The 23,338-nt window shown below is 34.2% G+C and overlaps 1 protein-coding gene across 5 annotated transcripts in view; it reads right to left on the bottom strand.

Moving 5' to 3' along the window:
* The window catches only part of phkb (phosphorylase kinase, beta), a 57,682-nt gene that overhangs the window by 9,131 nt on the left and 25,213 nt on the right, over positions 1-23,338 (bottom strand). For all 5 annotated transcript variants that reach the window (XM_015368367.2, XM_006641375.3, XM_015368368.2 and 2 more), the window contains 15 exons: positions 22,926-23,021; positions 22,022-22,219; positions 18,245-18,302; positions 17,787-17,864; positions 16,331-16,489; positions 15,930-16,024; positions 7,239-7,294; positions 6,201-6,294; positions 3,440-3,523; positions 2,692-2,796; positions 2,345-2,427; positions 1,741-1,831; positions 1,030-1,091; positions 758-920; positions 547-628 (listed from right to left, as the gene is read on the bottom strand). In XM_015368367.2, coding sequence (XP_015223853.1) covers positions 547-628; positions 758-920; positions 1,030-1,091; positions 1,741-1,831; positions 2,345-2,427; positions 2,692-2,796; positions 3,440-3,523; positions 6,201-6,294; positions 7,239-7,294; positions 15,930-16,024; positions 16,331-16,489; positions 17,787-17,864; positions 18,245-18,302; positions 22,022-22,219; positions 22,926-23,021 — 1,504 coding nt within the window. The remainder of the gene's footprint in view (positions 1-546; positions 629-757; positions 921-1,029; positions 1,092-1,740; positions 1,832-2,344; positions 2,428-2,691; positions 2,797-3,439; positions 3,524-6,200; positions 6,295-7,238; positions 7,295-15,929; positions 16,025-16,330; positions 16,490-17,786; positions 17,865-18,244; positions 18,303-22,021; positions 22,220-22,925; positions 23,022-23,338) is intronic.

Here is a 23,338-nt window from a genome sequence, read left to right as displayed (position 1 = left end):
TCAAAAAGAAGAATCATGTCTGCAACATTTCTCTATTGTTCTTAATATTTATATCAACCCTACAGGCCAGATATTCCCTGTGGGCTTAATCCATGATAAATGAATAAGTCAACCAATAAAGAAAATCAGGCCCTGTAAATATCACTTTCATATGCGAAAAACTATGACCATCATCACCAAGGTTAAGGCAGTTAGTTATTACAGGAGGCATAGATATCTGACTGACAAAGGTAAACAAGAAACACAGAAGGAAGCAATCTGAATCATAAGTATTTTGCTGTAGGGAGCTAAATGCTCTGGACAACTAGTATATATGGCTTCCCTCGAAGCGACTGTATTTCTCTTCTCTAACTCTTACAATATGAAGGCGAACTGACAACTTTTACAGAGGTGAGTTGTACTACATCTACAATAGAAACCTACTGTAAAGAATAAGAGCATTTTGGAACAATCTATAAAAGCAGGCTTATGTTTGCTGCTGGAGTCTAACTGAAGCTTTAATGTACCTGCAGTACAATTCTTTACCAAAATTTAAATCTTACGTACCATCTTTGACAAAGAAATCAGGGCCTTCCCTTTTCAGGAGTATGCCTGCAAGTAGAGCTTGGCTTGCAAGGCAGTCACAGTCCTCGATGAAACCAAAAAACAAGAGTCAGTTCATGTACATACAGTATATGTAATTCATTTTATATACAATAATATTCCTCAGATTTGAACACAGACTGATTTAAGTTACTGACAAATCCCAAAAAATTACATTTAATTTTTGGATGATCTCGTATGTGTTTTTTTGATTCCACTCATTAATGTCGATCTCTGGCTGCTGCTCCAGGTCAGATGCATTGGGAGTGCTGGTCTGCCTCTTCACTTTTGAGTGCTTAGGAAGCTCCAGCTCTTCAAAACTCCTGAATTCAGGGATTCTAGCAGGAACAAAAATACAGCACAAAATTCACATCATTTTCGAGATGTTACCAACAGATTTCCCATTAATTTAATAAAAAATATAAATAAATTAAATAGATTTCCTACTCTTCTGCTTCATTTATGCGAAGAAAGTCCAGCTGTTCCACAATTGCTCCAGATATCAAAGTCTGAAAGATTTGTATAGCACTACCATCAATCACAAAAACTCAGAGGACAGGACCAGAATAAAACGTTTCAGGAAAAAGCAAACATAAATGTGAAAGTAAGCCTGCCTCACAAACTGAACTTTAAGCATTTCTTTCTCTCCATGCAGTGATGGGCACAGAGAACAGGGATTAAGCTTTCTGCTTATTGGCAAACTACTGGGATGAGTAAATCAGGTGAGTTGTAATGGACTATTTCATGTTTCACTCCTCAAGTAAAAGCACAGAGTGTTACAAAAGTGTACAAGCACAGCCTGGTTTAGAAGAATTCTTTATATTAGGTTAAACTATGTATTGGCAGCTTTCATATAGTTTTTGGTTACTAATCAGTTCAAAAAATGTAATATAATTTAAAAAAAAACTTCAGAACTTATTTTGTTTGGAGGAAAAAAAACTAGAACATTCACCTTTCTGACAACTCAATTTCTGAAAACATGTTATTTTAAAAAGAGGCAAGCAGTAGACCACCTTTCAACAGAAAAAAATGGGTGTTGAAGCTAATGACTTAGAAGAATGCTATGGGAAAGACTCGAGCAAATTAAATAATTCTCAAACGATTTCCAACTATTTGTCATTCATTACTTACGCAGTTCATAACAAAAAAAAATATCACCTGAAGTCTGTCCACGTGAACCTTCACACCTCCAACATTTCCCTTCTTGAAAGACGCCAGCATGTCTAAGACTGGGTTGAATCGACTACCCCTGAATAGTTAAAATAGGCAGCACAATTACCAAGCACCAAATCACATGGTAACATACAGCAAGAGCATGAATATTTAAACCTCATTATTTTTTAAAACTGCACATTTTTTATACCAGTCTAGGAAAAAAAAAAGCACTGAATATTATTTAAGGTTATATATATTTAACGCAGCATTCACAGATTATTCACAAACTGAAAATAAACAAGCTCAGTTAACGAAAAACCCACATCTCTTCAAGACACCTGAGATTTCATAGAGGAACTGAACCCCCCCTTGTTTCCTCCAAAAAGATTAAAAACAAACAGGTACTTATACTGTCGATATACAGGCCTAACTGCAACAACAACAAAAAACAGCTTAATGAAATTCATACATCACATACTGTATGTTAAACATCTACATAAATGTAACAATTTTTCTGTTGGGCTACCTGTTAGTTTAGAACTCCTTCAAAATTAAAAAGACAGAATAATGAGGCTGTAAATAGAAATTCTCTGTCACCAAAGCTCACCTGATGTTGTCTTCTCGAATAAGTACAAGGAACAGAGGTCGCCCATGCATTTTCCAGTATTGCTTGATGAACTGCAATGCATTCTGAAAAGCCAAAGGTAAAACATCACATACTCATCTACACAATCACTTTTCTGTTACAATATTGATAACTCTACAGACATTTCAAAAGAAATTTGGGCTGTTTTATGACTCTACTATGACTCTGCATCTGTTATAAAAACAAATTGCGGGCAGTTTCATAGGTAATCCTTAATGAGCTAAAAACATTATACCAGTCTCATGTAAGTCTAAGTGTTTCCTTTTTTGACAGCTGTGATATATGTATCAGTATTTTCCTAAGCTTACCTTGATATCATCAATCAACAACATGACATCTTGGGACAAGTAGAAGTCACTTAAATCAAAGACTATTGGGTAGCACACCACAGTCTTTCCTAGAATTCGATAAATCTTTGCAGAGAAAGAGAAAAAAGATGAAAAACATTACGTGGGCTTGTAAATCAAGATAAATGACTCCATGTGCATAACATACGCGTCTCGGTGACAGGAAATAAAACAAAAAATTGATTCTGATGAAGAACACACAAATGGAGTAATAGACATGATGCTTTTTGACAGACTTCTCCCTGATATTTTAACAGAGAAACTATACATTATCTTGAGTCACGACTCTACTTTTCTCAATAGTCAAGACCACTATAGATGATAAAAGAAAAAAAGCTCTATAATTTCTATGCTTCTATAGCTTCAATGCATTAATTATCTAATAAATTATCTAATAAAAACTAATAAATCTAATCACTTCTCTAGTACATCACAAACAAAATGTTTGTATAGTTCTCTGACTGGAGATTTGTTTTGTAAACAGAAAAACAGAGAAATTTGCTCTTGAGGATAAGAGTTTTCCCCCCAAATACCAGTAACTTACAGTATATAAAAATTAATTTACAGAAATTAAAACATATTTTTTCCTTATATCCTGAAGGCTACAAGTACAAAACTGTGAACCCAAGATTAAAAGCAACAGGGGAACATAATGCAAATATACTTTACTCTCTTCTTGATTTAAAAAACAAACAACAAAACCACTCACCTTAGATGTCCCAATGCACCCAACTGGCCTCTCTGGCCGTCCACTCAACCCAAGCTTCTTGTTCACAGCCAAATAACGATACGCCTATAATATTGATATGGAGGTACAGTATGTGTACATGAAAACATCTCTCCATTAATTTTACATGCGCTTTGGTATAAACAAAACTGGAATCTGTTTCATTCCAGAATCCAAATTCTGTGGTACTAGTCTAAATGTTTCCCCTTTACACGTGTTTGATTCTTTAGGTATGTAAAACATTTGGCAGAACTCTCCGACATTGTGTTCTGTGATTTCCGATTTCTAATTCATTACAAAAGGCTCAAATTATAAATTCAACCAAGAAGCTTAAAGCAAAAATTTTCCATGTCCACCAGAATTTAAATGTACAGTACTATCTGTATTTAAATCATAAAAGCAATATAGCTTCATAGAAAATTTATTAGCATTTAATATTTCTTGGTGAAATATATAAAATGAACATGCTTACACAGCCTTTCTATGGTGTAATTGTAAGGGCCCTACATTTCACCTCATGAGCTGTAGATAAAACCTCAAACACTACGGTGATTACAGATTAATATATATTTTAAATATCAGTTTTAACATAAGACTTCATGGAACAGTCAAAACTCCATGTGGCTTTTTAATAATCTTTGACAGGTTTGTACTCATTCTGCATTCGCTTTCATGTTTTCTTTGAAATTTTAAGCTACAGCCAAGCACAGTAATCATACAGTACCAGTCGAATGCCCTGTTTTTGCTTTCCCTACTCTTTGCTCTTCATAGACATGAAACCACACACTTCAAATCATATGTTGCTGTTTTTTAACATGTCAAATATAATGCTGTGTAAAAAGAAAGACTTTATGAAAGGTCTGCATAGGTAAGAGAGTGGAGTTACCAACAGCTACCGATGAACCAGGACACTGGGGTCTGAATTTTTATATCAACTGATATTTGAAGGGGGTGAGGGCATTCGCAGAATACAACAAGAGCAAAACTGGATCCCTCTAACAACAATTTTTCAATTTTTCCTTCTGTATTCTGTGTTTAAGCTACAGTTGTGCAATTCCCATCTGCTGTGGAAATGAATGCTCACAAGGTTTTAATTCTCTGAAAGCTTTATATGAACCCAATTACCAGTGTTCCATTGTAAAGCAGAAAACATCCTAAATGAGTACTGGACTTCAGCTAAAGAAGGATTCTGATTTTATAGCCATTCACTCTCCTGTGCGCCTCAAGGAGATGCCTGTCAGCGGGCAAAGCTCTCAAAGCTGAAACAAATGAAGGTTGCAAGTGATAGAGCCTTGAACGTGAGCTTGGTGAAGGCTGGGAATCAATACCGATTTGCAAAGCAGTGCAAACCACATGGGGTGAACTTGCCAAAAGCTGCTCAATAGGATCAGAGGCTGAACAGGCTGCTCACAATTGATTTTATAACACTTCATATTGCATGAGAAACCCAAGAAAAAAAGGAAGATGTGCACAGGAGCAGAAATGTATGCCAGCAGCAATTTTGTGTCGTATACGACATACATGGACTAGAACAAACAGTCTTCCAGCTTAGGCTGGGTGAAGTCTTATGCCTTCTCATTTTATCTTTTGTTGTTTTACAGAAATATGCAATATCTAGAATATATAGAATACAGACACAGCATTTATGTATAACTATATTAGTTAACTATATTAGGTATACTATACCCACCTGAACTATATTAGATACCCTATGAAGAGAATGTATAAAAAGCAAAACTGAAATGAAAAATTAAATAGTCAGACTTAGTAATTGACAAGAGCTAACAAAGACAAGATAAGGGGATAAGAAATGATACTGCTTTTAGTTTACACAGGTAGTTGTCAACTATTGTGAAGGTGGAGTTGTTGCCAATGATACAGAATCTTTGGCAAAGCTACAATCTATTTTTATCTGATTGCTTCTGCCTGATCCTTGCTAAAGATTACAGTGTGTAGGAAAACTTGATCATAGCAGATGCGTAACTCAAAACAGGATTATACAGTATATACACAGCGTGAAACAATCTTAAATGTTGATAAATATTCACTTATATATTTGATTATTACTCTTGGTCATTAGACAGTTTTATTACATGATGTGCACATTTTACTAGAAAAATATGCTTGTTACTTAATTATATAAATTATTCTTGTTAGTTTTAAGATAGTTATATTCATTGTGACACTAGATGGAGCCCTATAACCCTTATTACTCTGCTTCTTGAGAAAGAAAAAATGTAAAACACTACAAATCAAAAGACATCCAAAAATGATGGAGAGAACATAATTTAAGGTAATCATTACAATGAAAAGATGAAACATTCAATTAAAAATTAATTCTATTGCAAATTTAATTTCAAAATCCCTGGCAAGTAAAGGAAGTTAATGTACTGTATCTAGGTCTATGTTTAAAACATGTACTGCCAGGATTAAAAAAGGGTAACAAAAAAACGAAAATCTGATTACCAAAAGTCAGTGTTATTGTTACTTGATAAAAAGGAGAACCTAAAAAGGCTTAATAAAGGTTATTTTTTTCTGCTCAATGTAAATCTAAAATACCAATAAAAGGGCTGTTCAAAACAATCCACAGCTTTTCAAAGCTGAACTTAACCATCGATGCCACAATATGTCAAAAAATGTTAATAAAGGCAGGTAGCATCAGCAGTAAAACTGTAATTTTGAATCCCAAGTAGGACAAAAAGGAGAACATACATGAGACAGCAACGTCAGCATAATAAATTACCTTCACTAGCTCTTGCTGCGGCCATATTTGTATGGGCTCCACCTGCTGAGGGGTTTGTGTCTGAATACCATAGGTGTTCAGGAAGACTTGTAGGCTGAAAAACAAAGTCCACCTTTTCATCTTCCTGAATGGAATGTATGACAAATGTCTGAAGATATGTTTTGCAGTGAATTTTTGTATTTTGTGGAAGGCATAAAGAAGTATTAACTGTTGTTGCCAGCAGCCATATCACTCTACAACTCACAACTGGCAACCCACTGAAGCTCAGTAGGTGTGAGCAGGTGTGATCCAGGTCAGTACCTAGATGGGAGACCTCCTGGGAAAAACTAAGGTTGCTGCTGGAAGAGGTTTAAGTGGAGCCAGCAGGGGGTGCTCACCCTGCGGTCCATGTGGGTCCTAATGCCCCAATATAGTGACGGGGACACTATACTGTAAAAAGGCGTCGTCCTTCGGATGAGACGTAAAACAGAGGTCCTGACTTTCTGTGGTTAAAATCCCAGGGAATTTCTCGAAAAGAGTAGAGATGTAACCCTGGAATCCTGGCCAAATTTCCCATTGGACCAATATTTTGGTTCTGGTAAGTTCAGTGTAGGGAAGTTAGGGAGCATGAAGACGCCGAAATCTTTAGATTTTTGTTTGTTTGGGTTAGTTAGGTTAGAGTTCACTGTATTCGCTAGATCCGTTTGGTTTTGTTATTTTCTTTCCTTTCGCACTGCTCACATTCCTTTTCTCTGTGCGTTATTGTGTCCTGTATACGTACCAGTCACTTATTCACCTTTTTAAAATAAATCACTTTCGCACCAAACTTTTGTTGTCACGCTTCCTAAGTCCCTCACCAGAAACCCACCTACATCCAAATCCATCCTAAATGTTACATCCCTTAACCCCTAGACACCTGGGGATGAAATTAAATAGATTGCGATAGAGTGCCAAGACAATGGTTTTCTTGTCACCTTGTTTAAAGCAGAAGACTTACAGTATAACCAACTTAATAACATCCAAATGTTCAACAGATTTTTAATGTGTTATCATACTTACCGTTGGCTCTCAGCAATCAGAGCAACATGAATCACCACGTCATTTTCAATAGGACCCTGGAAAGCAGAGAGCAAACTTGCATTAGCAACTTGAATCCAGATCTTGTTAGTATAACATCACAAGTACCATTAAAAAGAAAAGCAGAACAATGACAGCGTTATAACTTCTCTTTAAACAGTTCATTAATAGGTAAGGAAACATGGCATCTGAGATTCTCTCCTGGAGCTTTTTAATCAAGCAGAATGCAAAGATAGCATATCAGCTGAGTGGGATTCAAAGCTGTATATCTTTATCACCCGAGGGGGCATATTGCCAAAGACATTGTAGATGACAAAAGGGCGGAGGTCTGAGATGTGCTGCCACAGATGATTTATAAATAATATTCATAAATGTAGCTATTATGAGTCATCCATAATAATCATCTTACATGTGAATACAAGTTTACCCACTCTGGAGACCCAAAATGCAGGTTTCAGTAAGTCGGTCACTATGATTATCCTTCAGAATGAATGTTCATTAAAAAATGTGTTTCTGTACCGTCTCTTTGTTAATTACAATTGGACAGCATTTTCTATTAGAAGCACACACATCTGGGTTATAGCATGTAATTGAAAAAATATTTTCAATTCAAACCACTACTTTTCATGTTGTGTTATTTTCTTTTTTTTACAAAGTCAGGTCAAACTTTGATCTGTTTCTTAAAGGCTTTCTATAAAAACGACAGTACTTCAGGCTTCACTTAGAAGTATAGACTGCCTTAGCCGGTATAAACAGGGTGAACTTGTCACCTCCCAATTACAAGCACACATCGCACGAGCAGGCATCTGATATAGGCTTTTCAGCTCCAACATACAAAAGGTAGATGAGCAAGAGCAGATGGAGCATAACAGCTCTATGGAGACTACAGCTTGGTTCATTGGCAACAGACATACTGTATAACACAGTTCTCAAGGCTTCTATTCAGCTTTGATTTGGAGAAATCCAATTCATGCAATATCTGTAAATACTTGCAATCCTGTCAGAAATGCTAAAAAGACGTACCCCAGTCCATAGAAAATATAATAAAAATCAACCATCCATCCATTTTCTAACCCCTTCTTCCAATTAAGGATCATGGAGGAACCATAGCTTATCACGTCAAGTAACGGGTGCAAGGTAGGGCACAGTGTTTTTGTTAATGTTATTTTCTCCCTCAGAAAAGACTTATATTTAAAAATGTTTTAGAAACAAAATTAACGTCACATTTCATAAAAAGTACCGAGATACTTTTTACATTAGGCTAAAGTAGCTATACATTTTTCCACATTAAATGAAAAAAGTCTTGTTTTTGACTTTTCAGCATTATGGTATTTCTTTTTACACAAATTTCTCACAATACACATTTGCAAATAAGATTAGTCATGGGTAGTCCCAGATCACCAATTAAAATTAATTTTATTCAGTTCCATTTTTTCCCCAATAATAAATTATGACCATACAAATAAAGCACAATATACATTTTTGAGCAACTTAAACAGACAACAGCAACTTCAATAACCTTTATAGATACTGTAATACCCTATAGTCTATTTTTACTGTATTCATCTGATTAAACAATCTAGGTATTTACCCTACATAGTAAGTCACAAATTTATATTTTAGTAGACATTAAAAATGCAACTACCATACACATACGACTTTGTTCCTAACTACAATAATAGAATGTCCTTTTAAGGAACATTAAATCAAATTTATGAGTTCTGTATTAAGGAAGAAGATGTGTTATAATGCTTCCCCAGGTACAGGAGAGTGTAATGTTATTTGTAACGAGGATTGGATTCATTTAGATGTTAAGCTGTTACCATCTATATTTACAGTCATAAATTATATATAGGCTACCATTAGAGATACATTTTATGTAAGCATTTAATACAGAACATATTCCACTCACATAAGATTAAAGGGGTGCTGAAACTAAAAAGCACATTAATTAAAATGAGAAGACAACATTCTTAAACAATCTATTTTTTTAAGTCAGTGAGGCAAAAAAGCATATACTGTATGTTGTATCAACAGTGCCTTCATCTGCGCTTTTTGAAAGCAGACGGCTGAACTCCAATAAACACTTTAAACAAAATGTGACTAGTTCAATTAGTTTCATCCACATTAATGTTCAGCATTTATATCCTTAAATAAAAGTTATATGGTAACTGAACCACAGTTGAATCACTAGCTTAGATTTTAAAACATCCGCTAATTAAGGTAAAATTATACACACAGAACACATTGCTGCTATCCATAAAAATCCAAGATGAAATGGGGAAAAAAAATGCTGCAGATTTTACTATGCAATACCTTGGGCATGATTTCTTTGAACAGTTATCACATTATATACACGGTACACAGTTCAGCACTTTGTACAGAGTTTCTGGGTCATCACCCATTGCTGAATCATCCATCAAAGAACAGCAATTAAAGGATACTCACCAGGCTATACAGAAAGCTGTCAGACCATTTTTCAAATCCATGACAAATCTTTTTCCACCTTTTTAACTACAGTTACAGTAAGACTCCAAAAAAGATCATACATATAATGCTGGAATACATTATATCAGGGATATATTAGGTTTTATTATTATATTGCCACAGAGACATATTTAGATAAGTAAAACAGCTACTTACAATAAAAAACAGATTAACTAAACAAAATAATCGGATGTTTTTTAACAACCCTTGCTGTCCTTGTTGAGGTTTTAAGCTGCCTTATTTACTGTATATTTAATTGAATATGCTCAATATACAAAAAAAAATGTTACATTATCCCCTAATGTGTAATGAAATAGACAACATCATCATGAGTCAAGAATATTTTTTCCCAAGTCACGCACAATGTATGCAATAATGCTTGGAGGAACAGTCTTTCTACACAGCATGAAAACTCATATTAAAGAAACCAGTTTTCTGTGCAAATTAAAAATGGTGTGTGAAAAAACCTAAAGACAAAATATTTCAAAACATGATGAACAAGTGAACACAATTTAGTTTTAAAATGCAGTGTGGGTTATCACTTAATCAATGTCTGTCTGTAGTAATTAATCCTTTAGAAACATTACCATAAGTACACCAAAATTCCATCCATCACCGCAGGATGTAAAAAATGTATCGGATACATGGCACATTAAGGAAATATCGCCTAAGGCAATGTCTCAGAATACACAAGGTCAAATATATGATTGGTGGAAGTACTAATAAGACAACAAATTTAAAATATTTTAGTTGAAAAAGTAAACTAATTGTGAATTCAACAGCGCTCCAATGCCTGTATTGAATCTCTGATTGCTCCAAAGCGAGCCAAACAAAAAAGCACATCATGTCCCCCAAAACCAGCAGCCCTTTTTTATAAAGTATATTATCTCCAGAGCCACACTAGATGATCGATCCATCCATCCAGCTGAACCAACTGAACCCAAGGCACCAGCGCTGTGAGGCAGCAATGCTAATTATTGATTACCTATTACTTATTATTATTGATTAGCATGTTTGTAAAGCAAGCTACATAGAAGGGGTATGAAAATCTGAAGAGTGAAGCTGGACATTTTCACCAACCTTAAGAAATAAACTTGTAAGAAGATTTCCTCTTAAGAATGACATCTTCAAGGTTCTGTTAACTAAGGCTTTTATGTGTACAGTGAGAAAAATGTCAAGGGTTTTTGGTTATGTTGCAAAAAAACTCTCAGTGCATTTATTAAATCACCACCATGACACACTCACATCTGTTCACCTAGAGACAAGGCTTCTTTTGTCTCAAATAATATTATGAAAGGTGAAGGAGACAATAAAGAAGAATAATACTAATATCAAAAATAGTGAAGAATGTCTCACTCAAGTACAATTACACCATAACGTAGATACCCTTTTCAAGAACTATCTTCCACCTGGTTTTACATGGTACCCATCAATCTGCTTTGTGTTCAAACTCATGTTTAATGTACAGTATGAACTACTAATTGGTGCAAAGGTTTAGACAGCCAAACCAAATCGTGGATGCTAAGCCATGTTACTGTATCACATCTCTAACAAAACCCACAAATCATAAAAAATGCACAAACAACCAACTGAAAAGTAATAGGAATGTACCAGTTTACAAGACTGATTTTCTTATTTAAAGTGCATGCTATTTCCATGCATTTTAATGTCTGTGTGCGTACTTAAGCTTTTACATAATAAAAATAAAATCATAAAAGACACAAAACATCCACATTGCTTATATTCTAGAGAACAGTAAGCATAGAGATGCTTTACTTAAAAAATGTAGCAAAATTATATAAAAAATAAATTAATATGTACTGTATATCTTGAATCTGTTTTGGGTGCCCAGCAATATGGCTAAAGGGCTACTAGTTTTGCTTTGCATGCATAGTATGTTTGATTGTGCTAGTGAGCAATATACAAACACCATGTAACAGCTAAAATGAGGAAAATACATATTAATCCCAGATGTGTACAAGCATCTTGTGAAGATATGTGGAATAAATTGAATTGTTGCCAAGTGTTTGTGATTTTATTTTTTGTGAAATTGTTAATTGTGTTTCCAGACATATAAAGTACACATACATTTCATTGAAGTCAATCACACAGCATTTTCAAAAAAACATTTAGCACATTCCCTGTTTAATGAGAAACTAAATATATTATACTCTGCAACAACTAAACTGATTAAATGGGTACGATACAGCACTTTCTGTAAGTAGAAAATGTGTATGTAGCCTATTTGTGGACTTTATTTCAAACATTTTATACAGTTAAAAAAAACTCAAAACACACACGACAACAAATCACAATGCTATAAAAAATTCTGATGCAATTACATGGCAATTTTGAACAATGCTGGCAACCCCTTCCCCCTGTGGGCTCTTGATAATCGATGATAACCTACTACAACAGTCAATGAACCTTGCTGTAATAATGCATGACTTCAGTATTCAGGCCACAATTTTCCATTGATTTTATTCACTGAAAATACATTATTAAATGCAAGTACCTCTATTCTTACACTTGCCACATGAGTTTCCAGGGATAAAAGATTAAACAAAGTCCTTCTTTATTTTTAGGGATTCAATCTTGCTGATATTTATGGATCTTTGACACAAATTTGTGCTTGAAAAAATCCTGTCTTGTCAAGAGTTTTCTTAGATCAGATGATTTATAAAAGATAAAATAGTTACATTGATTACCAGGAAGCACAGGCAGCAAAGCAGCTAAAAACATAAAAAGCATTAATGCCACTGTGGCATCACAGACCCTGAAACTTTAATCCAATTTACCTGTCATACTAGAAAAACAAAATGCCAATTCAGCTCCAGGCCAGGTTGCTTGTTATGGGTCTACTCTATGTGCATGTCATTTAGCCATTTGCCTGTAACAGCATGTCACAAACATCTATTGCACTAAATGATTTCTCTCTGCTGAAAATGGTCATATTAAGGCATGGCTGTAATAAACCTAGATAGTTTTACTAATTTTCTAGAATTAACGGCGACAATATTTTCCACACAGAATAATTTCTTTGTCATGAAGCAAGACAGCAAAGTACAAACAATACAATCTTCAATATGAAACCTGCTATCTTATGAAAGTTAAACTGGTGAGCTGTTATTTACCATTAATGAGGTTTGAGAATGGATATTTCAGATGTTATTTACCATTAGGTAGATTTGAAAATCAATGAATCAAAGAACAGCCTACAGGTTTCTTATCATAAGCTACTGTTCCAGGTGAACTTTATTTAATGCTTTATCTAATTTTAGTCATTCTAAAATCCTTAGAAACATTAGTCATTCTGTCCTTAGTTATAAATAATCTTCACATCCATTTAATATTCCTGAGAAACATAATTATGTATTTTTTAATTTATATATAATCTTCAGCATTTTGCATTTATAAATTCTATCTTTAACATACGGTACTAAATCTAACATTTTACTACATCAATGGTGGTCAGTGTAAGTGTCAACCTAAGTAACAAAGTATTGAAGAAGAGAATGAAGAGCCAGAAAGTCAGAGGTAAACAAAACTGAGATAAAATAATAATGCCCTCGTCTTTTAAATACAATACTAATACAACTATATTAGTCTATATCCTTGCAACATAATGACAGTACTGGACAACACAGTGTACAAATATCTTGAGCTTACAGATGCCTGTGTATTTTCTAATCTCAAGCTCTTTTCTTATCTATTAGTAGAGGTAGTCCTATGAGCTTTGCTGATGCTTGTTATGGTTGTAGAGTAACCTGTTGAGAAGGTCAAAATCTCTCTGGAGGCAGGCTCAGATGAAGATTTATCACTTTCTTTCAAACAATAGCAACCATCATTCATGCAGCACAGACCTGGAAGGTTAGTTCTGGTTAAAGGTTTTGTTTTGTCTCTCTTCACTTGTGGATAGGCATTACAGTATCTTCACCTCAGATCATGAAGCAACTGTGTGGGTGACTGAAAGCTTCTAGCAACAACAATACTTAAGGGTTTTTCCATCAGCCTCAGCTTAGTAAAGAAAATACAGAATACATGCATTTCACAACATAAGATATTTATCTTATACAATAACAGTGAAGGTGTTGCCTTTAAAATAAGTCAAAATTGCAAAATTGTATACTTATATAACTTCAACAATGTGTTGGAAATGATAAAAAAAAACAATGAAATGCATTAAAGCAAATTAACATTCTCTGACAGTGATGTAAAAATGTGTTTTTCCCGTATTTTAAACTCTCCTGTGTATAACTGGTATTTCACCTCTGAGCATCAACAGTAACTGGCTCCTGTACTACTTTAAATGAAAGAAAACCAAAACCAAAAAGCATAAAAATGTCTTTATTTCCCATCAATACCTAAATTTTAATTTTAAGATCAGCAGTAAGTAAACATAAGAAAAAAAAACATCTTATCCTTGTTTAGAAAGCAAAGCAGAACCATTAATTTTCTTCCTCATAATGAGTCAAATCAAACAGCAAACACCAAAGAGAACAAATACAGACAGATTTATTGCTTGATAGAACTCAAATATACCTTGATGTTCTTTAATTACATAATTGTATCACTTTATACTTCTTTGTAAAATGAATAATGGAAAACAGCATCCCTCAAATGATTTCCTTCAATTCATATTGTATAGTTACTGTAGTTGTACTATAGTTATCTATGAGATGCAGTCAAAGGCTTTTTTCAAGAAAGTTCTACTGTATCTGTATACTGTACAAAAAGACCTTGTCGAAATTATTGAGCTGGAAAGCAATTTTGCTTTTTTTCAGGGCGTACTCAACAAATCACTTTTCCTGCAAATCACTGAAAATCAGACTTGCTAAAAAAGAATTAAATTTACCACATACAAATAACCACATTCAGACATTCTGTTGAGGTTTTTATAGATCTACACTAGAACTGTTACTTTTATGGGAAGTGACCCAGACAATTACTCAAATAATTTGCAGCATTGAACGTTTTGCAGATATGCCTCTTGTTAGTTTGGCACAGGGGGTATTGGTAGACCACATGTTATGAAATTCCAGTTGCATCCAGAGAATTACAGCATGCTATATGCATTGAATCAACCATAAAATAAGCCTACAGACAAAGACAAAATGCAAAATCTAGCAATAAAAAATTATATTTGAAATACCGAGTTAAACCATGGAGTAAGTTACATTGCTAATTACTAGGGCATAGACCCTGTAACACCGAGGGGCAGGATAATATAACACAAGTACCTTCCCAACACAGAGGGAGTGGAAATGAAAGAGCCTGGAGAGACAGCTTGAAAGCCATGAAACTACAAGTCACTAGCAAAGGAAACTTGAACATTAATAAAAAAGGCACAAAAAAGGACTATGATGTTTTTTGAATGACTGTCCAAACAACTGAAATGTTGTAAGCCTAATATTAGATTTTTTATCAAATACTTAATCCATTTTTAATCAGAAAAGGCAAAAACCTTTGTGTGAATGACGCATTCTTCAAAAAACATTACTTATAAAAACAAAATAAAGAAATTAAAACACTGTAATGTGTAAAATTTAAAACAAGAATATGACTGCCAAAATTTCTCCAGAAAACACCTATACAACCTGTCACAAACCAAACTTAAATTCTACAGTCTAGCTGTGATTATCTTAACAGTCTAAGCTATTCATCTATTTGAAAAATGTTCTTAAAAGCACAGATCTATGTAATATCACTTATACTTCAAATGAAAATGAATTCAAATAAGATGTGCATACTTTGAAACAATGGACAAGCAACAGTTAGTGTGAATACTATGCAGTTCCATTACAATCAATCTTTGAAGACTTCCAGTTTGTCATTTTCCTTTTTCATAGGCTTTGTGAATAAAGAATAAATACAATCTAAAATAAGAACTATTAAGAATGATTTATTAAGGTTTTTCTAAGAAACAGAACAGGCCTATGATGAATCTAGTACTGTGCTGTACTTCATAATGGCTAATGTGATAATTGTAATTTAGTATAACCCAGATAGTGCATGAGATCCTTAGATCAATTAGACACTAGCAAGCAAATGAGATGGACAAATAGCCTCCTCTCATTTGCAATTGTTCTTATGCTCTCAAACGTTTCAGCTGAGCTCTTCTGAAAGATATTCATTATGTGTCAATGAGCCTGGGATTGATGAAATGGTGGTATCATTATGATTTACCTGATTGGAGTATCTCATACTGACATTCCTCTGATCTTCAGGTGGCACATAGCGCCTCACTGGGTCAAGGTCTTTTGGGCTAATCAGACCATCCACTGATCAGTAATCCATTACATGAAGGGAAAATGAGACAGTTTTGTTTTTAGCATTTCAAAGAGAGCAGATTTATTTTGAGTGTAGTTTTAGAATAAAATGATGCAAAGGATTCCTTGCCCTGCTTAAAAGACAGAACTTTTGACACAATAAAGCTTTATGCGGCAAAAACTTAACTGCAAAATCTACTCAACAATCACTTGCAAGAAGCAATTGCACTAAACACTGAGCACTTCTTTTCCTGCACTTTTATTTGTAAAAGGCAAAACATTTCACACATACTGATCTAGTTATTTTTTTTTACATACCAAGCAGTTTTGCAATGTGATAGAGGGCCTGCCCCCACAAAAAAAGTCTCCCGTCACGTCCAGAGTTACTGGGAAAACGCTTCTGGCTCCCATGATTCTTTTGCTCGGCCTCTACAAAATCAGCTGGCACATGGTAATACTTCGGGATAATAGCATGCCCTGTGGAGGTATTTGAAAAATATATACTTCAAAGAAAATGAAGAAAAAAGAAGTATTGTTCATCAGACAAGCAGAGCCAAAGGGCTATGTTTTTTCTTTTCAAAAGAAACAGATGTAATGGATCCAAAGGAGAGACTACCAAGCTTGTCTGTGTTTTAAGCCATTTAATTTACAATGCAATATAACAATATATGGCTTGCTGGAAACAGATATTTCATGTTTTATGCTGTGGCCCAAAAGCCACATTTAATCTTCCTTTTATTATTAATCAAGGATTCATCCCTTAAAGAACCAAATCTCAAGCTAAAGATGCAGCCTAGCATTTTCTACCATTTATCTACATAGCCTAAGACAGCAAATTCTTAACATTAATTAAATGCATATAAAAACATACTTGGGAGAGATACCTTTTCCATAGCAAACCAACCTACACGAGTCCTCAATGGATTTAAGCTATGTCAGCATTATGAAAAACCAATGTATTTTATAAAAAATGGGGAATTCATTTGCAAGTATAAAATGACTTAAACAGGATCTCAGATGCCACAATAAATTGTTACCATGAAAAACAGTGCAAATGTTTCTATGCATGTACTTTCTTGCATAGCTTAATTTATTTCCAAAAGTCAAAACAATGAATGCAATTTCTTACATTAACACAAGTGAAACTCGAACATTAGTGATATTTTGAATATTATTTTGAAAACTTAATCAGAATTTATAAGTGCCCAAAAATAACAAATCGATTCAAAATGATTAAAACTTAGTTTAAAAAAAATCAAAATCCAGTTAAAGAAAAAGAGTACAGTAATTGAAAGGAATATTGCAGTGAAGGCTAAAATATTTTTTTTCAGTATTAGAACAGCAAACGAGCCATCAAGAATGAAGAATGAAGCAAACATTTGGAAAAATGAGAATGTTTTTAGACAATGAAAGGGAAATGCATGACATAATAAAAACAGTATTCCCCTTAGGTGTTTACTAGCAATGAATTCAACAATACTGTACACCTACAAACACTCAAAGTTAATAAATCCCCAACTTGAGACTTACATTTATACTCAAGCAAATAATACATATTAACTTATAAGCCATTAGTGCAAAAGTCACTGAAGCCCCTCCCCAGACTAGTGAATCGCAAATGCAAAGCTCATCAATGTGGTGATAAAAAGTCAAGTAACTACAGACCCATAACTCTAAATTCTGTTACATGTGAGGTGATGGATACATATTTAAGAACTAAGCTCTAAAATATCCTATCTTGAAATAATATCCTAGTAAACAGCCAGCATCTTACCATCATAGGAATGAAAAATCACAGGATCCAGCAATTTCTTATATTCTTTCACTTGCTCCGAATTTCCTCTAAAAACACCTTGAATGTAACAAACAATAGAATAAAATGTTACCATTTTTACCCCTCTGAAACATTATAATATTAAAAAATAATTTACCCTAAAGATGTAAGCACTCACTAAAACATGACAGGTACTAATCCTTCTATTTATGAGTTTCTGTAAAGAAGAATAATTTAAACACATTTACCAAAGTGAAATAAAACATTGCATTGATGATATTAATTTTATATTTACAGTTCTGAAATTTGAACTTATTTAGCAACAAAAGTTTTTTAAAAAACAAATTACTAGTGATCTATTAATTACTAGTAATTTTAAGAAGCTTAACAACTGTGATAAGGAATCATTACAAAGAAGTATAAAGGTCATTTTCATTAAATGGATGATTGTGACTTACCATCAATTATCATGTAGATGTAAAACAATGGAAACTCGCATTCAATTCCATCAAAGAGCTATAAATATATGAACATGTTTTAATATGCAAATCATCTCTATAAATAATTTTATAGAAAAAAAAGTACTATACAAACTTATATAGTGCCTTGGCTTTTGAGAAAAGAACAACATTAATATGGTTTGTTAAATTACTTCCAGCTGTGGGACTTAAAACAGTTAGATACGTTTATTTTAATTCTCAATATATTTTATCACTTACAGTATATAAGAAATTTAAATTCAATTCAATTTCAAGTATTCAATTTAAATTCAATGTTCAATTATTATGAACAAAATGACAAGCATTTTTGTAGCAGGGGCATTGATATGTTATTGAACAGACAGAACCAACATGAGATCAATACAAGCTGTACTGCATGTCTGTGATACATGTTCTGTATCAGGTTGCATACAGTATGTTGCCTTGTGGGCTTTTCACTACCCCCGTAACACCTGGAAAAGCATGTGCTTGTTCAATAGTCTCTGGGTCCTAGATACCACATATCTGCCTTCATATACGGTATGTCAAATAGGACAATCAAGGTATAAGCGTCTTAAAATCATGTTGCAAGAATTCACTCTGTTACTTGAGCGAGAAGTGTGACAATGTGTGTTGTCTTACAGGAATATATTCATGTTAGGTTGAGCCCACAGTAAAGGTAGCACATGAGTACACAGGGACTTGATTAATGTAGCATCAAGAAGTCAGATTGCCAGATGCAATTAATTAATTCCTAATGATTAGTTTGTTGTACAAAACAATCACATTAGCATATTATTCTGCACATCACAGACATACTCAAGGATGTCCATCAGGGGGTCTACACAAAACCTTGATTGATTGTTCAAGAGAAATTAGCTTCACTGCTGGCAAGACCACCCGAAGTGTTGCTCCAACATTACAATGACACAAAAGTGTTCTCCTCATATGTGGGGCATATTTGTTCCTTTCTGTGATATACTTGTTTGATTTTCGCCAGGCTTAAATTTCAACAGGTTAAACAGGTTTCACTAACGATTGTAATTGCAAACACATAAGCATCTCATTGAATTTGCTAATGACACAGTCCTGGTCAGGTGATTAAGGAACCCAGAAAACCATCATGCGGCCACTCTTAATGATTTTACTAAATGGTGTGATGACTTGTCTTTGAAGTAAAATGCCTTGAAAACAAAGGAGCTTGTCGTTGATTTCAGGAAAAATGAAACATCACACCAGCTTACTTTAATAAATGGTCAGACTGTAGAAATTGCTAATGTTCTTTGGACTGGTCATAGACAAAATAACTAAAATGGGACTTAATTTATAAAAAAGGGCCAACGAAGACTGTTTTGCTTAGGAAACTAAGGTATTTAAGGTAGATAAAACAATTTTAACATTTTTCTATAAGTTATTCATTGAAATTGTTTTAACAATGTTTCACTTCAGTACCATTAAGCGTAATAACGTTGTTAAAATGAGTCAAATACGTAGCAAAATAATTGGTGCAAATCAAATCCGATCACCTTAAATGTGTGTGACTGTGTGACTTAAATTTGTGGAGTGTGTGACTCACCCCATCCACTGCATATTTACACTACTCCCATCTGTGTCCCCAGGTGTAAAAGTAACTGACTCAGGAAATCTGTCATCCCCTCTGCAATATCTCTCTCAAAGAATGTATAATAAGTAGTCTTTTATCTCCTGTAACACTACTGTACCGTCTTCTCAGTTGGTAATGCTCATCTTCCTTGCTTTATTTGTTGTATTGGACTGTGCTGTAAAACAAATTTCCCCCAGAGGATAATAAAGCTTAAACTGAAAATCACCTCATCGCCTGTGTGCTAGATTAACTCTCACTATTGTGGAAATTTTGTAGCAATCATGGTCACCTGAGTGTATCATAGTTAGTCATGAGTGATCATTTATCATTAAGTTATCAAAAGCAATCAATATACAAAATATGTATGTGTTAAAAAATACACAAATATGTTTTATGTTATATGTGTGTTTGCTGTTATGCAAGTCATAAATGGGTAGAGCCTCTGTAAAGATATTCATTATCATACTCCTCTTACTAAATATTGGGGTATATTCAATCAGGTGATGCTATTATCTGCAGTGTGAAACCTCCTAGGAATATATTTATTGGATTTGATTACTGCAGAAAACATTCTAGGTTTGCCTTACTAATGCCAAAACAATTTTGAGCCCTTGAAAATGCACTACAATCCAACACAAAGCACCACAGCTTTGGTGAAATTTAATTAGAGGCTGACGCCAGAGTTCCCAATCTCTGTAAGTAATCAGACTAGCAATAAGAGTCTCTAGCTGTTGAAGGAGATTGATTCCACTTTCACAACAGTTGTGATTTATTTGTTTACCAAACACAGGACAAGAAAAGATATTTATTAGTGTAATCTGGGAGGAGACAACTAGAGCTGATAATTCTTCACACAGCAATCAAACTTAATCCATTTACCATGTGCACTTAAAATAAGGAGATCAAAGAACATCATTATACCTCTACAGTCTTCAATCTTGTTTTCTTGGTAATTAAGAAATAAATATAAATTAACTAAAAGTTAACCTCTATAAAAAAAAATCTTATTTAGCTAGACACAGTACCTAAATGTGTGTTTAGCAGAACTGTTCAATAGCTTTCAATAATTCTAAAGATTCTAATCAGCAGTTACTTGTTTGAAATTCTTGTTTACCACTGCAGAAATGCAATGTCAATGTCAACAAAATAGGCAAATGTTAGACAAACGAAAGGAGGTTTAAAACCTGACCCAAGTTCAAACATTGGGATTAGGCAACTGCTTAAAAACAGGTGTTGACTTAGCTGACTCTGGTAATTAGAAACTGAACATACACCTTATAGAAAGATGGTTACAATGTTTCAAATGATAGGATAATCCAACCATACTTTTATTCTTGTGTAATAAAGCCAGAAAAGTTGAGTATGTTATTTTAGAAATACAACTCAAGATGTGCACTGATTTCTCCATTTACTTTAACACAGTACCCATTTAATCTGTTAGGTCAAGGCTATAGATAAAGCAACAAATTTAGTACTAAGTACTTAGTTGCCATGTTATGAATTTATATAGGCAGATTCTGCATTAACCTCATTTCAGCTAAGATAGCACAGATCAGATGGAATTGAACAAATAGCAGGCAAATTAATTTGCTTTCCTTCAGCAAAATAAGAGGAATAAAAGCATATGAAAAAGTGTGAATTTCATAAAACTAGGTTACATACTACTCACAGCCATTTATTTCCTGTTCTAATCCTACAATAATGTTTTTTAGCCCTAATGTTCCTACTTCAATACAAAAAATAAAACCCTTTAAAAAGGTGCTATTACAGGATAACTAAGCTCAAGTTTAAGCATAAAGTTTCCTTCTGTAATCTCCAAACATCCTATGACATCTCAGATAAACATCTCTAGTTAAAAAAATACACTTTAATAAAGTAAGTTTTTTTCAAATAGTCTTTCTCAGATGAAACAAAGGAGCTGCAATACAATATTTTTTTTCTAATCATGCCTCCACTTTTACATGTAGACCTATGGCCTAGATCCCAAAAATGTGCTACCATCAGTCCTGGTCTTTTTACACATAACAGTTCTCAATTTCAATCAGCCTCAATTTACACATCGCTACAAATAAAGAGCAGTCAGACCACCAGTATGTAGAGACTCTGATCACTGTAGGAAATGTGGTTTCCTTATCAATTATCTGATATCCTACCTTGATTTCTGCAGGCTTGTAGTACCTCCTGTTTTTATCCTCACGAGCTGTTCTGTAACCATCTCTCAGAAACCGCTTGAAGCCGTATTTTCCTTTCAGTTTTCGCACTATTTTGTCCAGGGTCTGATTATACAGAGCATCATCATCCACAGCAAACGCAGGGTAACTGATACACGGCAGGAGGGCAGCATCCGTGTTCTAGAAGAAAGAAAACATACTACTGAGAAAATGTAATTTCCAAGCACAGTTCTTAACATCAGATAACTGACATTTAATGTAAAATTAGTCACAGCCTCTAATAAGTGAGCAGATTTTTTCTCCTTAATTATAGACAATTTCTCCTAAATGTATTTTTATATAATTGATGTCTTCTCATCAAAGACATAACTAAAATAGTCATTTCCAAACAATTGAAGTCACCCCTCCAACACATATGAAAAGCAGTAAATGAAGTAAATGAAACGTAATAGTCCCTGCGGTTGGATATTCTGTATGCGGTTGGATCACCCTTAATGCCACTGAATTTAGCAATAAAAAAATTCAACCTAGTTTTCAAATGAATCTGAAGCAAGACTATAATTATGTGGAGATTCTGTTTTATGTAACTACGGAACACTTCAAAAACAGAAGTTGAAAGGCTTGCAAAACCACAGAAAATATGTTTTTATCTACAGTTAAATTAGTGCGCTCCCTTTATTCACATATGTATGTTCCCTGCATGTACCAGTTTCTTCAATCTTCCAAAGACAAGCTGTCTTAGCTAATTGGGGTATACAAATTGTCCCTGCGTGTGTCTGTGATGGACTTGCATTTCACTTGCACCTCATGTGTCCGGGCTCCAAGTTGCCACAACCCTTACTAAAAACAAAGAGCATTCCGATAATGGATAGATGGAATTACTTACATGGGATCTTGATTCTCTAGGGAGCAGGGAACATAGTGTCTGTCGGTTTCTGTTATGAGCATCAAGGTCTACAAAAATGACAGACCATGAGCAGCCCTGCAAACAAGATCAGAAAGCAGACAAAGTTTATTTGCTACAATACTTCTACATCATGCCCGGTGATGGACTGGCATCCCATCAATAGTGTATCCTGCCTTGCTAGGATAGGCTCCAGTTCCTCCCCAACACTGGATTGTATAGAGCGGTAAGAAAATGGATGGATGGATTTCTGTATCTTTTCCTGGAGTGTTCCTGTAAATAATACATTTGCTTATCAAGAACCCATTACATTGCAATCAGTAAAAAAAAAAACTGGTGCTGACTGAGAACAATTCACCTCAGTGCACCTACAGTAATAATGGCTTTGAAAGAGC

Source organism: Lepisosteus oculatus, chromosome 20, assembly GCF_040954835.1.
Source record: "Lepisosteus oculatus isolate fLepOcu1 chromosome 20, fLepOcu1.hap2, whole genome shotgun sequence".
NCBI classification, from domain to species: Eukaryota; Metazoa; Chordata; class Actinopteri; order Semionotiformes; family Lepisosteidae; genus Lepisosteus; species Lepisosteus oculatus.
The sequence above is the reverse complement of the archived record's forward strand: the minus strand, read 5'-3'. Positions and strand labels throughout refer to the sequence as shown.